This window comes from Nicotiana sylvestris, chromosome 7 (assembly GCF_000393655.2).
Source record: "Nicotiana sylvestris chromosome 7, ASM39365v2, whole genome shotgun sequence".
Taxonomy (NCBI): Eukaryota; Viridiplantae; Streptophyta; class Magnoliopsida; order Solanales; family Solanaceae; genus Nicotiana; species Nicotiana sylvestris.
In genome coordinates, this window is record NC_091063.1 from 172430667 (window position 1) to 172448121 (window position 17455).

The 17455-nt window shown below is 39.9% G+C and overlaps 1 protein-coding gene across 1 annotated transcript; it reads left to right on the forward strand.

Moving 5' to 3' along the window:
- The first annotated feature begins 894 nt into the window (after positions 1–894).
- LOC104243115 (transcription initiation factor TFIID subunit 12) lies at positions 895–12209 on the forward strand. The gene is made up of 8 exons (XM_009798264.2): positions 895–1590; positions 4324–4476; positions 4632–5129; positions 6388–6462; positions 11400–11478; positions 11551–11615; positions 11748–11783; positions 11987–12209. Exons 1-8 carry the CDS (start codon positions 982–984, stop codon positions 12113–12115), a joined length of 1644 nt encoding a protein of 547 aa, XP_009796566.1. The 5' UTR covers positions 895–981; the 3' UTR covers positions 12116–12209.
- The last annotated feature ends 5246 nt before the right edge of the window (positions 12210–17455 follow it).

Sequence of the window (17455 nt, forward strand, 5' to 3'; positions counted from 1 at the left end):
CTTTTACTCTGCTTGCTTCTGACCAATAACGCTAGTATTATTCTCATATTTTTTTATTCCTAGATCTCTATTGCTACATAATATTTTTTCTGCTTTAATTTTTGTATCTTGTTGTTATTTCTACTTTTTTCATGACTTCTTTACTAGTATAGTTTCTTTCCTATGTTGTTATTACTGATCTAATTGTCAATGAAGTAAGTGCAATTTTTATAGATCAAAGTTCAAATTTTAAGAGAAATAAAAGTATTAGTGATTTCTTCTCATTTATTTAGCTGTACTACTATTTGATGCTTGCTGGCAATAGATTATATTATTATATTACATTATTCGCCGTGCAAAGGGTGTCTTAACTTACTAAGTACGTTGAATTTTTTAAAGCGGCATTCTCCCTTATCTATTTTTAATTGAGTTATAGAGCTTTATCTTTAATTGAATTATGGAACTTTCTCACGGAGCTACAAAACTCAAGAGTTTATTAGAAATCGAATTAGCAACTCTTACATCAATTTTCAAGTGGATGAGATCAGTCGAGTGGTATTAGTTGGAAATGAAATTGCGTGTGTTTATGGATTAAACGATGTGCTGGCAATAGATAACAAAATCCGATGAAATAATCGAGATATTTGTGTTAATGGAAAGTAACAATATTCAATTTTTCCGATTCTTTAACTGTAATAGTTGCTCACTCGAGCATTGATATGGCTATAGAAAAAGTAAATAAGTCAAAACTTGACAACAATTATACTATTTTTTCTAGTAATTAAAACATAATTATAAAAATCTCGAGGTTTAAATTGAAATCACAACTACTACCAACATTTGGCACGAGTACTCAGCTTCAAGTCCTAATTCCTAAGCCAATTCTCATCTCAGCTTAAATAAGTGAGATTAAATTGAAAACCTTATATTATCAGCCTAATCATTTATATATAATCATTCCCCGTCTATTAATCATAGGAAATCAAGAAAATATTTACTCCAATGGAGCAAACTCAACCACCGCCGACTCCGCCGCCGCCAACTCCGTCGCCGTCGACGTCCACTTCACAGCCAGCTGAACAACAACAACAGCTTCCACCACCATCTCCACCACCTTCGTCCGCCGCCGCCACCGCCGCAACCAGTCAACTCCCGTCTACTACAACAACCACTACCTCAGTAGTACAATCACAACCACCACAAAACCTGAACCCTACCACCACCACTATCACCACTACCGCCGCCGCAGCTGCAGCCGCCACATCTACTCAACAGCAAAACCCTTTAACACCCACTTTACAAAATGCTCAAACAAGACAACCCTTTAATCGGCCATGGCAACAGCCTTCACCTTTTCAACACTTCTCTTTACCTCCTCCGCCACCACCGCCGCCACCTCACTCATCATCACCATCATCATCTTCGATTACTTCTTCGTCTTCGTCGGTTTCTATGCAAAACCCTAGAGGAGTTGGAGGAATGGCCATGGGAGTACCTGCTCATCACCCTCCTACCTCTTTCTCCTCATTGACTCCGCCCCCGCCTTCTTTTGGGCAGCAATTTGGTCGCAATTTGCCTGATTCTTCTGCTCCCACCTCAACTACCTCACAGGTATTATTTAATTCTTCACCTTCTTATTATTCCCTTAGTTTCAATTTATGTGATTGAGTTTGACTCAAAATGGACTTTAAGAAAGAAATTACTAAAAAATTTGAAATTTGTTAGCATAAACAGGTCACAACATTTATACAGCTATAAAAGCTTCTCATTTAGGGTCAAATGGAAAGTTTAAACTTAAATTGTTAGTTAGTATAGAAACGTGTCATGCTTTCTGGAACGGACTAATAAAAAATAGTGTCATGTAAATTTGATGCATCCTTTTCCTATGTGTATGCAATTTCAATTAATTTTTTTGCGTACTAGATCGTTTTAGTTCCCGGAAAAGCAACAAGTTTGCAATTGCAGCCTAATTATAAACTAATCCACTAGGAGTAGGTCCTGAAGATCATTTGTGATATTTAAACAAGAGAAGCTAAGTAGTAAAATTACTGAAAAAAGATTAGAGGAGCATCCAAGCATGTGGCTTAGGGGTAGATAAAGAGAAATGAAGACCATGAAAGATCAAAGTTTAAATCACATCAATCAAAGGCAAAAAAGTTGCACAAGGTTACCCGATGAGATGCGTGCAAACTGGTGTGCTACGTCTAGAGTTCAAACAATTTGCTATAACCATATTAAATTCACATTATTGGGTAATAGAGAATCAAATTTGAGACTTTAACATGTGAAGGTGTAAGGGCTGATGTAGTCAAATGGATCAAGGCATTGGATTGTGAATCCACCATGCAGGGTCCAGTCTTAGCCGTTCGTCCACTTTTTATTGTGGAGACAATATAAAGTACTATCATTAGTTGCATTGGAAAGAGCCTAAACATTACTAAGTTAAGAGATAATTGACCATGCCATGATGTTTGGGTTGTATATATACACATTATTTATATGGAGTTGGGTTTCAAGAAAAAAATTGTTACTCTGTTGTCCCTCCTGACCTTTTTATACGTCACTTTAGCCAAAAAAAATTGTTCCATGCTGTTTAATGCTTTAAGATAACCAAGAAAACATTAACATATTTTTTCCAATTCTACCCTTGCTACACCAAGAAGGCATACAATCATAATTACTTATTCTTTTAACGAAGAAATCATGCTAATTTAATTGAATACCCCAAATGATTAATGTTATTAAACAATTTTTTAATGGGTATGTGAAAAATTTAAATGATAAACAAAAATGACTGGGGTACTAAATAGTAAGACAAATAGATAACAATTCAGGATGCATGATTAAGTATTCTGAATCGTTGTTAGAACACCGGAACATAATTCATGAATTGTTAGGTGATTTTTCGATCCTGGTTATTTTGGTTTATGTGGTTGGGTCTACTTAATTGAATTATGAATATGGTTATTTGAGTTGGGTGTTTCGGTTGTGATGGGGTTGCATCAGAGACCAACCCTTAGCCTGTTTTTGTTTTCGTTGGCAACGGATGCACTAACATGACATATTCAATGGGAAGTGTCGTGGTGTATGTTATTTGCGGATGATATAGTTCGGATTGACGAGACTCAAGGAGGTGTTGATGACGGACTGGAGACAGACTTTTGAGTCTAAAGATTTCAAGCTGAGCAAGACCAAGACGGAGTACTTGGAGTGCAAGTTTAGCGAAGTTACTGAGGAAGCGGACATGGGTGTAAGGCTTGATACACAGGTCATCCCCAGGAGACAGAGTTTCAAGTACCTTGGATCTATAGTACAAGGTAACGAGGAGATTGATGAGGATGTCATGCACCGTATCAGAGCAAGATGGATGAAGTGGAGGCTCGCTTCCGGTGTCTTGTGTGATAAGAATGTGCCGCTGAGACTTAAAGGTAAGTTCTACAAGGTAGTAATTAGACCAACTATGTTGTATGGAGCAGAGTGTTGGTTTGTCAAGAACTCTAATGTCCAGAAGATGAAAGTAACTGAGATGAGGATGTTAAGGTGGATGCGTGAGCATACCAGGTTAGATAAGATTAGGAATGAAGTTATTCGGAATAAGGTGGGAGTGGCCCATGTGGAGGATAAGATGCGAGAGCCGAGAGGCGAGGTTGAGATGGTTCGGGCATGTTAAAAGGAGAAGCATAAAAGTCCAGTTAGAAGGTGCGAGAGGTTAGCCTTAGTGGGTATCATGCGGGGTAGAGGCAGGCCTAAGAATTCTCGGGGAGAGGTGATCAGGCGGGGTAGAGGTAGCCCTAAGAAGTCTTGGGGAGAGGTGATCAGGCAGGACATGGCGCAGCTGGAGCTGACTGAGGACATGGCCCTAGATAGAAGGGTATGGATGTCAAAGATTAGGGTAGAAGGCTAGTAGGTAGTCGAATGTTTCTCTTTGTCTTAGTTCGCTAGTGTTAGTATGATATCCTTTTATTCATTAATTGATATTAGTACCTAGAGTGTAGCTGCTTTCTTGGCTTCGGTCTTGTTTTTATCTTGTTGTTATTCCTACTTGTTGCCATTATTTTTTTCATCCGTTCTCTGGCCGAGGGTCTATCGAAAACGGGCTAGCCACAAAGGAATAGGTTGGAATGTTGATATATACCGTCTTTCAAAGGCTATGCCCTTCCAGGGTAGGGGTAAGGTTGCGTACATTTTATCCTCCCCAAACCCCACTCGTGGAAAATTACTGGGTTTATTGTTGTTGTTGTTGAGTTGGGTGCTTCGGTACTTCATACTTTTGTGTGCAATTACGCCCCTGTGTTCTTGCTTTACATTCTGTATTGGATATTAAATGATTCTTATTGTCTGTAGGTGAGGCAGCCAATACAAGGAATGATGGGAATGATGGGATCGCTTGGTTCAACTTCGCCAATGCGGCCAGCAGGGGTTCCTCAGCAGCTGAGACCTGTCGCCTCTTCTCTTAGACCTCAGACGAGCATCGGTAGTCAGTCTGCTACTACACAGGTTAGTATTTCCTTGCAAGATAGAAACATATCTTTGTATGCCCTTTTCTATAATTTGGATGTTTATGTTCAGATTGTGCTTGTAGATCATTATTCACATGGTTTTTGGCTGTAAAATATTGAGGTTTTCTGTTTCTTTTTTATTTACCCTTGCAGAATTTTCAAGGCCATGGCATGCTAAGAGTTCAGTCAGTGGGATTACCTTCTTCCCAATTGCATACTATGTCTCAAAGTCCAAGGGCCCAGAATCAGCCGTGGTTATCTTCAGGAGCACAAGGAAAACCCCCTTTGCCAACACCATCACTAAGGCCTCAAATTAGCCCTCAGACTTTGCATCAAAGGTCCCATATTCTTTCGCAGCATCAGCATACTGTTACTACCTCATCCTCTGCCCAACAGTCACAGCTTTCAACCTCAAGTCAATCCCAAGATCATTTGGGACAACAGATGCCCCCATTGAGGATCCCACAATCATTATCTAATCAGCCACTTGCCAGGGGGCAGGGATTGGGAGTACAGAGACCTTCATCTTATGCATTGATGCAATCCGCTACGGTCAAGCCAGGACCTCCTAGTAAGGCTACCACTTTAGAGATGGAGGAACCTTGTACTAGGATTCTAAGCAAGAGAAGCATCCAGGAGATTCTGACCCAGGTTACTGTGGACATGCTAAACTCACTATTTCTACATTTTTGTGCATTTTCCATGATCCACCTGATTTAAAGAGTCCTTCTTTCTTGAAGTTATTCCTGTATATATTGATTTAATTTGAAGGAGAATATATATGTTCAAAGCTTTAATGTCTTCACGAGGGGTGGCAAATGGGCGGGTCGCGTTAGATATGGGACGGTCGAAAGCGGGTAAAAAAATGGATACATTATCCGACCCATATTTAATACGAATAAAAAACGGATTAATTGGCGGATAATATGGTATGACTTCTTGAATATGATCACTTTTGGGAGAATTTCTTGTCTCCCAAACTTGAGAAACCTCAATTTGAGGTTTTACAAATGTAAAAGTTAAACCCATTAGTCATCCATTTTCTAAATGGATAATATGGTTCTTAATCTAATGTGACCCGTTTTTAAAAGTTCATTATCCAACCCATTTTTTAGTGGATAATATGGGTGATTAACTGTTTTCTTTTAACCATTTTGCCACCACTAGTCTTCACTATATTGGCATGTAGCTCATAGCTGGATCACTTCACAATGTTATAATTCCTGCAAAGGATGAGGACCTTGCACCGCAAATTACTTTGCATTTTTCTTGCTTGGTTTTCTTCTAATTAGTTAGTTCTGGTCTTGGAGTCCCGTGAGATTAATGGTTTTGAAATTTGTGTTGAAGATAGATTGTTAAAAGTCCATGTCAGTTGATAGGATGAGGTGCATTGTGTTGAGAATGCAGCAGTACTAGATGGTCAGTGATTGGGAAGTTATTATTATTAACTAGATGATGTAGCTCCCGATAAAAAAGGATTGCACTTACAGTTACTTTTTCTTCATCTTATCCTTTAGTTTAAAATTAAGTCTTATCTTTATAGTTAAAAAAAATATGGTTTAGTTTACTTTTATCATTTTAGGTAGATATGGAGGTGGAGAAACCACTAGGGGCTTTTGCCACAGGTGAAGGTTTTGGTACGAGGTCCTGTTTTGGCCTCATTTTTGCCAAAATAACCTCTTAAAGGTATAAGGTAGGGAAGAAAAGGAGGGCAATCTTATTGAATTTTGAGGTGTATAAATATAATAATAGCAGCCTTGTCATTCATAGTCATCTTGGAAAGTGAACAAAACCTCTCTTAGCATTGTGTCCTCTTTGTCTCTCCTGGTCTTCGATTTTGGTATCGAGTATCTGTGTATTCTCTTTGCCTTTATGATGCAATTGCTTGACCTGCATTTGTCCTTGACAGATTGATCCATCAGAGAAATTGGATGCTGAAGTTGAAGACGTCCTTGTTGATATAGCAGAGGAATTTGTGGAATCTGTAAGTTCGTGTTCTACTTGTTTCACGCTGAAACATCACTTTCAATTTGATATCTCACCTGACAATCTGATAGGTTAGGAGGTGCTATATTGTAGCTTATTCTCAGAAGAACTCAGGTGGGGTCGAGGTTTGGCCTTGCTTTGATAGGATAAAGCTAGCTTTTTCATTGTCGTAGATAAGCCATTACTTTTCAGTTTTACTATTCTGTGCAGCTTAATGTGGTAAGCTCAGGGTTATTTATCTAAAAAATAAAAGAGTAGTAGGGTAAGCTCAGGGGTATGGTGGTTTCATTTATAGCTTACTTCCTGGTAAGTACAGGAAAGGTTGAAATTGCTACTTGAATTTGTAATACTAGTACTATTTTCTTCCTAGATTAACTCAATGAATTCTAGGAAGCAGGAAATAGAATTTGCTTTTAGATCTTACTATTCTACATAAAGTTGTTTCCTACAATGAAACCGATGTTCTTAGTTTGTTCTTAATTTTAAGGAGAATTTCAAATCATGGTCCAATTTTCATTTAAGTTCTTATTTTATTTATGATATGTCTCTTCCCATGCAGATCAGTGGCTTTTTATCTCTTCCAGTTGGATACTTTGCTTTGTTTGAAGTGTAACTTTTTGTAAATGTCAAGCGATTTAGAAGCAAATTTCATTTGGCTATATTATATGTAGTTCTATAAACCTAAAGAGGGTACAGAGGAGGGGCTGGGGAAAATGGGTGTAGTCTTTCTTCAAAAAAAGCCCCTCCCGTATTTGTCAGTTTCGGGTTAATTTATGCTTGAATCTCTTCTGGAGAAAAGGGATTCATGTGACATACTCCCTCTGTTCCAATTTATGTGGTTGTGTTTGACTCGGCACGGAGTCTAAGAAAGGAAGACTTTTAAAACTTATGCTCTAAAACAAGTTATAGATATTTGTGCAACTATAAATCATCTCATTAATGGTAAAATAGGAAGATTAAAGCTAAATTGTTTTTTAAATAAGGAAGCATGAAATTCTTTTTGGGACAGACTAAAAAGAAAAACAACAACAACAACAACAACCCAGTGTAATCCCACAAGTGGGGTCTGGGGAGGGTAATATGTACGCAGACCTTACCTCTACCCCGAGGGGCAGAGAGGCTGTTTCCAGGAGACTCTCGGCTCTAAGAGGCAACAAGAGACACTATATTAGTACTATCAATATACTCATAATAAAACAACATAAAATACCATAAAATCCATAACATAACATAAATACCATAAAAAACAAAGTAACAGCAATATAAGAGATATAGGAAATACGAAAAAGATGTAAGGTATTAATACACAGAAGATAAAGCCCATCATCAGTAGTTGATCAATAGCATTCTAAGACTAATTCCTAACTGGCTAGTCTCACTCTAGTGCGCTGTAAAAAAGACATCACAATTTCCCCTAACCTACAACCTTAATGCTCGATCTCCACAATTCCCTGTTTAGGGCCATGTCCTCAGTAACCCTAAGTCGCGTCATATCCTGCCTGATCACCTCTCCCCAATACTTCTTAGGTCTCCCTCTACCTCTCCTCGTACCCGTCACCGCCAGTCGTTCACACCTTCTCACCAGTGCATCAGTGTTCCTCCTCTGAATGTGCCCGAACCATCTGAGTCTTGCTTCCCGCATCTTGTCCTCCATGGGGGCCACACCCACCTTCTCTCGAATATCTTCATTTCTAATCTTATCCTTCCTTGTATGCCCGCACATCCACCTCAACATCCTCATCTCTGCAACTTTCATCCTCTGGATGTGTGAGATCTTCACCGGCCAACACTCGGTCCCATACAACATAGCAGGCCTAACCACTGCCCTATAAAATTTACCTTTCAGTAACAGTGGCACTTTCTTGTCACACAGGACTCCCGTCGCTAACCTCCATTTCATCCACCCCACCCCTATACGGTGTGTGACATCCTCGTCGATCTCCCCGGACCCCTGAATAAACGACCCCAGGTACTTGAAACTACCCCTCTTAGGGATGACTTGAGAATCAAGCCTCACTTCCACTCCCGCTTCCGTCGACTCTGCCCCAAATTTGCACTCAAGGTATTCCGTCTTCGTCCTGCTCAACCTGAAACCTTTGGACTCAAGGGTATGTCTCCAAACCTCTAACCTCTCGCTGACGCCGCGTCGTGTCTCGTCGATTAGGACTATGTCATCAGCAAATAGCATGCACCATGGCACCTCCCCCTGAATACGATGCGTTATAACATCCATCACCAGGGCAAATAGGAAAGGGCTGAATGCAGACCCTTGGTGCAACCCCGTAATAACCGGAAAATAATCTGAATCGCCTCCTGCTGTCCTAACCCGAGTCTTAGCTCCATCATACATGTCCTTAATCGCCCTAATGTAGGCAACCGGGACCCCTTTAGCCTCTAAGCATCTCCATAAGACCTCCCTAGGAACCCTGTCGTACGCTTTCTCTAGATCGATAAACACCATGTGGAGATCCTTCTTCTTATCCCTGTATTGTTCCACCATCCTCCTAATAAGGTGGATAGCTTCTGTGGTAGATCGCCCCGGCATGAACCCGAACTGGTTGTCTGAAATAGACACCGTCCTTCGCACTCTCATTTCTACCACTCTCTCCCAGACTTTCATGGTATGACTTAGTAATTTAATACCCCTATAGTTGTTACAGATCTGGATATCGCCTTTGTTCTTATACAACGGGACCATTGTACTCCACCTCCACTCTTCGGGCATCCTATTAGTCTTGGATATAACATTAAGCAACTTAGTAAGCTATTCCAAGCCTGCTCTACCCACACACCTTCAAAGCTCAACCGGAATTTCATCTGGTCCGGTAGCTCTGCCCCTTCTCATCTTACGCATTGCCTCCACGACCTCATCGACCTCAATGTCCCGACAATCACTTAGTACATGGGGGCTTTCGGCGTTCCTCAATTCATCTAGTACAATATCCTGATCCCCTTCCTCACTTAGAAGTTTATGAAAGTAGGTCTGCCATCTCCTCTTTATCTGGTCATCCCCCAACAAAACTTTGCCGTCCTCATCTTTTATGCACCTCACTTGGTCCAAATCCCGAGCCGTCCTCTCTCTCACCTTAGCGAGTCGGAGTAACTTCTTCTCCCCGCCTTTGTTCCCTAGTTCCTCATACAAACGAGCAAAAGCTGTCGTCTTTGCCTCTGTCACTGCCATCTTTGCCCCCTTCCTAGCTACCTTATATCTCGCAATGTTCGCTCTCTTCTCCTCCTCTCCAGTGCTCCCCACTAACCGCAGATAAGCCACCTTCTTCGCTTCCACTTTACCTTGTACAACTGCATTCCACCACCAGTCTCCTTTGTGGCCACCGGTGCGGCCAGAAGATACCCCTAACACCTCTCTCGCCGCCTTCCTTATATAGTCCGCTGTTGTCGACCACATAGTGTTTGCGTCCCCACTACTTCTCCAAGCTCCCATTGCCGACAACCTTCCTTCCAACTCCTGGGCTTTAACCTTAGTCAAGGCGCCCCACCTAATCCTCGAGCGGCCTCGTACTGACCTCTGTTTCCTTCTTATCATAATACTAACGTCCATCACCAAGAGCCTATGTTGCGTTGCAAGGGTCTCACCTGGGATAACTTTGCAATCCTCGCACAACCTTCTGTCGCATCTCCTGAGGAGGAGATAGTCAATTTGAGTCTTCGCCACCGAACTTTGGTAAGTAACCAAATGCTCCTCTCGCTTCGGAAAACTCGAGTTTGCAATCACTAGATCGAATGCCTTGGCAAAATCCAGCAGTGAGATGCCCCCTCCGTTCCGTTCCCCGAAACCAAAGCTGTCATGCACCCCAGTATAACCACCTGCAGACGACCCAATATGGCCATTGAAATCCCCTCCTATGAATAACCTCTCGGAAGGTGGAATACTACGAACAATGTCATCCAACCCTTCCCAAAAACGCCTTTTAATCTCCTCATCACAACCTACTTGCGGTGCGTACGCGCTAACGACGTTTAAAGTACACTCACCCACCACCAATTTAATAGTCATTAGTCTATCATTCACACGCCTGACCTCTACCACCGACTCCCTAAGATGGCTATCTACTAGGATACCCACTCCATTCTTACCCCTCACGACTCCAGAGTACCACAACTTATACCCATCCGCGTTTCTCGCCCTCGATCCGACCCACCTAGTCTCCTGGACACACGCTATATTAATCTTCCTCTTCTGAAGGATCTTCGCCAACTCTATAGACTTACTCGTTAGCGATCCTATGTTCCATGACCCGATTCTCAATCTATAGGCTCCCTTGCCCCCTCTACCTCCCCTGCCTCCCGACCCACCCCTGACCCCGGGCCCACTCTTTGCCCCACCTGAGGACAGACTAAAAAGAAAAACATGACACAAAAATTGGGACAGAGTGAGTAATGGATATCAGTATCTAGTATTCTACGGTTATCCTAAAAGGTTGTGGCAGGAATTTAAAGAGAGGTGGGGGGTGAGTGTAAGAAAGATAAAAAATACACTGGAATAAGGGAGGGAATAAGGGAGGGAGTATTTGCTCGCGGGGTGAGTGTAGCTAAGGATGCAGAGCAAGTACGGGAGTGGCAATCTCAGCTCAAGTAGGTTATGTGTATTCAGACTCATTATTGAACAGCGGAGTTTTGTAAACCGAAGAGAACCTTAACCCCATCTTTGAGCGTGGGATGGCCTAGGGTAGAAGAAAAGGGAAGGCCGATCTATCCACGGGTTTCTAAGATTCAAAGTAGGAGCTCTACAATGAGCTGCCGCTCATTCTAAGTCACAGTATGTTTACATCAAAGTTTTAGATATTTTTTGGGTGATTAAGTTGTTAATATCAAAATCACTTCGGACCTGTATAACCTCCAGGAAAATGAGAAATCTGTTTTAACAGTGTGCTCCTCATTTATTCACTGGTTTTTAACTACTTTGTGCTTGACCAGATTACCACATTTGGCTGTTCGTTGGCCAAGCATCGAAAATCCAATACTTTGGAAGCAAAGGACATCCTTCTGCATCTTGGTAAGTTACCTTCTATTCCTGACTGATCCAGCAATATGCAGGACCTAACCTATTATAGAATCTTTGGTTCAGAAAGGAATTGGAACATGACCCTCCCAGGCTTTAGTGGGGATGAGATCAGGACCTACAAGAAGCCGGTAAGTTAATAACTGCTTTATTCTGAAAGCATAACTTCAAGATTAGATTTTTCCGAGAAGGTACATTCTTGTGATGTTATCTTTAATCGGATCTGTTATTGTTATTTGATTGTTTCAATTGTGGTTTCTCAGTTTATAAGTGACATCCACAAGGAGAGAATTGCAGCGGTAAGTCGAATTTTTTTACTTCCCCCTGTTTGTCCCACAAAAAGTTCCGAAGTATGTCCATATCCCCAAACAGAAGTGAGGTGTTTGGGTGTTATCTTTAATTGGTTTTGTGAGAAGTTAATGTGACATATATAGGTCAACTTGTTAAATCGTGTGGTTTCCGGTTGCTATTGTTTGCTGACTGGTCGTTGTCCTTTTGGCAGATAAAGAAATCTGCTCTAGCTGCCGAGATGACAAATGCAAAGGGCTCAGCACAAGCTGGTGGGGGTATGAAAGGCCATTTGGCAAAGGGTGCAGCTAATATTTTGGGTTCCCCTGATGCCAAGACATGAGAACTGCCTTAGGTACTGCCTTGAAGAGAGCTATGTTGAAAACCAAAACCAGGAGAATTGATCTAATGAATATATTACTGACTCCATAGTAAAACTTGGACTAAATCTTTTTACTGCCATCTCAAATTAAAATCCTTAGTATGGGTACTGAGAAAAGTCTGAAAATGGAGTATTTACTTTTGAGCTTGGAATGGGGAACATGTGGGACTGATAACTCACTGAGATTTTCTAGGATTTGATTAGAAAAGAAGTTTACAGAGGAAAAGACAAGGGGATAGTCTACCGGTAATAACCCTTGTGGTCAGAGGTTCAAGTCAGCATGGGGGCATTGCCAGAAAGAACCACCGCTTGACTCATGGATTGGTGTTTTGGAGAGTAGGGTTTACCAAAAGTTGGGGAGGGGAGTAGTAGTACCTTAGGCAAATCTCACATTCGCAAAATACAGAAAAAATGTTGGATATATAAGAAAGTAAGTCTTGAGTCGTGTTTTAAAGCTGTGCTAGCTTAGACTCATATAGGTCATGGTTGCGAGCTGTGGAAGAAGCCATTGATGCTTGCATTAGGATAGCATGACTATATTATACTTTTTGGGGTGCGGTCCTTATTCGGACCTTGCGTGAATACGTGATACTCTGCATGCAGCCTTGGGTGATTGTGGGTCACACCTCAATGTTTGGTTGAGTTTAGCAAAATCTAAATTAAGATAGGGAGAGGGACAAACTTCAGTTACTTTTATGTTTATCACATTTTTGAGAGATTGTATATCATACTTCTAAGGAAAATACCAGATTTCCAAGAGGTGGTGTATGTTATGTTAACTTGGGAAATTTCACATTGCAAGACACAAGGTTGGCAATATGAGGAAGCAAATGTGAGACTTAAATGACTGTTTGGAATTGGCTAATTGATGTGTACTCAAAATGTAGTGGTGGTATATCAGAGGATCAATATTTAAACTTTGAAAATCAGCCTAAAGAGAATTTACTAATTAGCACTTTTGAGCAGCGACTAGTGTTTCGACGAGAGTTTACTTTTGTGGAATACTCTTATGTTAAGAAGAACATGTCCTTGTTAAATACTTAGTCCTCATTTTTATCTTTTGAGTCTCTTCTCTCTTTCTTGGAAATCCTGTATTTGTGAGAACTTTCAATCGTGTACATATAAGCAATGAGATTCACCGTTTTTGTTGACCTTGAATCTGATTATAAGCAGCCAGGGTGGTAGTTATGTGTGGCCAAGGGTGGTCAACTGGTCACACTTCCGCGGAAAATTATACTTTGTATAGGGTAAAATTCTTATTGATAAAAAAGTACTTTGAACACCCTTGCATAGCTCACTCGTAGACTGCCATCGCTAAAACTTTTGTTTGTGCGTGTGTTATACTTTAGAATCAGGGAAGCTTCCTCTTAAAATAACAACATTAAGGAGGAGGAGACAAGGTTTTGTTTGAAATTTGCCATCACTGGCTACCAGTTAAATTAATTCATGAATATAGCTTAAATTATAGGATAAACAAACAACATACCACGTGTATTCCTATTGTGTGGGATTTGGGGAGTGGGTTTGGGGAGGGTGGCGTGTATGCTAACGTTACCCTTAACCTGTGGAAGTAGAGAGTTTTCGATATATCCTCGGTTCAAGAAAATTATTTCTCAATAGGTTTGAACAAGCAAAAAAAGAACAATAATGACGAAGTTATGTTGAAAGTATCGAAAAGACAAGAACCGTAACAACATTAAAATAACAAAGCAATAAGAAATCCGAAGCAAGGGGAATGATACGTAGTAATTAAAATTGAAAAATAAAATATATGAGAAGAATAATAATAATAATAATAATAATAATAATAATACAAAAATTCCAAACTTGACTACCTGCTAACCTTCTACCGTGTCGAATAAACACTGGCCAAGAAAATATCATGGTGTGCAAAGTGGTGCATGCATATTGGTGGATTTCAAACTTGGACACCTAAATCAAGGATGAAGTTTTCTAATGTGAATGATGAGCTAATCAGGGTTTAAATAATTAAATCATAATAGAAACAAAAATACGAGAGGGTTACTTCTCATTTGTTTAACTTGCATCGATCCATGTGCATGAGAAATTATTGCATGGATTATTGAACTTTTAATTCCAGGTCAAATCCATGTGCTATAACGTGCAATAATTTAAGTCCATCTCCTCTAACGACTTTTTATTAGTAAAATAATCACGAGTCGTTTAATTAACTTGAGTTAAGACCGATATAACACGGTTTACATTCCTCTTGAGTTTGATTCAACTTAACATGTGGAGGATTTAATATGTTTTTCTTTTGGAACAATATATTTTATCAAAGAAAATTAAATCAAAATCAAATCCAATTTTGTTAAATTATATTAAACTAAATTGAATCTAGAGATTTCTTAATCGATATTTACAAGTAATTTAGTGTGAAATTGTCAAATAGTGAGAGTTATTTAGTGAAAAAAATAAGGAATGAAATTTCACCTTCAAAACGATTTAACCAAAGAACATATGCTGTGGCATAAAACTCTAGATGTAATATATAGGAAATGAGGAGAGAAAAGAAAATATTAAAATTAAGTATTACGAGGTAGTTTGATAGAAATCAACGTGGCTTGATAGTACTGGCCTAGGTTAATTATACCTTTGAAAATACTGGATTAAGCGAGTAATAAAAAGGGTCTTCCGGTGCACAAAGCATCCCACGTTCATCAAGGGTTCGGGGAAAGGGCCGCATCCCAATCTACCCTAATGCAAGTATCATTTCAGTGGCTGATTTTACGGCTCGAACCCATAATATATAGGTTACATGCAAATAATTTACCGTTACTCCAAAGCTCCCAATCAAGAGAGTAACAATAAATTTGACCAAACACAAATTAATGAAAATCTTATCTAACAATTTGACCAAACACAAATTAATGCCATCCAAAAGTACTTTATCTTAAACTCCATTTGACAAGAAATACTATTGTGAAATATCGTGGATTAACTAGCATACAATCACACACAAAGCAAATATAGAAGAAAAATCAACACAAGGATTTAACGAGGTTCGGCTAAGCCTAATCCTCGGGGAAAAAGCAGAGAGAGTCTTCCACTATGAATGATAAGAAAAGCACAATAGAATCTATAGAATCCCCAACTATAACCCCTATATATAAATCTCAAAAGGTCCAAACATATATGAGAAAGGTTTCCCAATTTGACAAGGACTATAGGTTTTCATTTCCCAAATCTATTAGGATAATAGGTTTTCCTAAACCTATAGGGACTATGGGTTTCCTAAAAATACAAAGAAATAATTTAAGCCACAAATAACAAATCTTCCCATTGGCTTGAATTCTCTTCATCAACAGGAACAACGTCTCTCTACCTTGCCCTCAACCCTCGCAAGGGCTCTATTGATTGCTGCATGCATCAACCAAGTCTAGGCAACGCCTAAACTTGTTAAGAGACTTAATCTCTTCAGCCATAACACTAATCCGTCGATTTGGTTTTGTACTCGAAATAGCTTCTGGATAGCTATAACACTCAAACGCATCAACAGTTTCTGCAACTGCCAAAGCAAATCCCACAGGATGCGTATATCCAAGAAGATCCCCATCAACTACGTTTGCAAACCTTTGCGGTCGGTTGATCGCTCTCTTCTCTCTGCCTGTTGCAATGCTTTATGGTTGTTGTTACACATGTACATCAACATTATTATCTTGATTAATATTTTGCACCTCCTCCACTTCCTCTACTTTAGAACTACTGGGCTGAGCTAGTAGAGATTCAATTTCTAGCTTTATGCGGTCACTGACACCACGATCTGTTTCTACTATTGCCTTCTCCCTCTGATTGTCCAGTGAGGAAGATTCATTGAATGTTACATCCCTACTGATAATTAGCCCTGGCGTCTTTTGATCTGTGCACCACAACCTATAACCTTTCACTCCAGTTGTATACCCTAGAAATATGCACTTCTTTGCCCTCGGCTCAAGTTTTCCATCCCTCACATGAGCATAAGCAGGACAACCAAATATCCTTAAATTTGAATAATCAGCAGGCGAACTGGACCATACCTCAGAAGGAGTTTTGAACTTAGTAGCTGTGGATGGAGATCTATTGACCAAATAACAAGCTGTATTGATTGCTTCAGCCCAAAAATTTTTGCTAACACATGAGCATGAAAGCATGTTTCGTGCCCTATCATAAAGTGTTCTATTCATGCGTTCTGCAACACCATTTTATTGTGGTGTTCTGACACAAGTACAGTGTCTCACTATGCCCTCCCTGCTGCAGAAATTATTGAACTCAGAATTGGAAAATTCCAACCCATTGTCAGTTCGAAGACGCTTAACTTTTCTTTCCGCCTGCCGCTCAACCATCGTCTTTCATTTAACAAATGTCGAAAATGCCTCATCTTTTGTTTTCAGAAAATACACCCACACCATCCTTGAGTAATCATCAATCAAAGTCATAAAATACCTAGTACCACTCTTGGAGGGAACTCTGTTTGGACCCCACAAGTCACAATGTATATAATCTAACTTGTCTCTGGTCTTGTGCTCGGCCTTCTTTATGAACTTTACCCTTGTCTGTTTACCAAACACACAATGCTCACAAAAATTCAAAATTTAATTTTTATACCCATTCAGCAAATTCTGCTTACTCAACAAAGACAATCCATTATCACTCATGTGGCCAAGTCGCAAGTACCACAACTGAGACTGATTTAGATAACTTTTCCCAGAAGCTACAGCAGCTTCCTCTTCAACTACACTGGCCTGAAGATGATACAATTTAGAATGTAGTTTACCTTTCATGAGTACTATGGAGCTTTTACACACTTTAAGTATTCCATTCTCGGAGTGAAATTTATACACTTGATCATCCAAAGTCGAAAGAGAAATCAAATTTCTCTTAATGCGAGGAACATGCCAACACTCAATGTTTCTGATAATTCCGTCGAATATTCTCAATTTGATGTTATCAACCCCCTCTACTGGTAATGGATTATCATCTCCCATATAGATAGTTCTACTCATTTGTTTGTAAGTTGCAAACCAATTCTTGTGTTGGACACATATGGAAAGTAGCACCAGAATCAAGAACCCAAGAATTTTGCTCATGACTAGAACTCACAGCACAAACTTCCCCTGCATAGTCACTATCATCAGAATTATTGCCAGTATCAACAATATTTGCCGAATTATCTATTTTCTGCTTCCCTCTTTTCTTCTTCAGCTTAGGACAATCTCTCTTGTCGTGACCTTGCTCCCCGCACTCATAACAATGTTGCTTCATTACTCTAGACTTTGATCTTGCGGTTGACGTTTTCCTGTT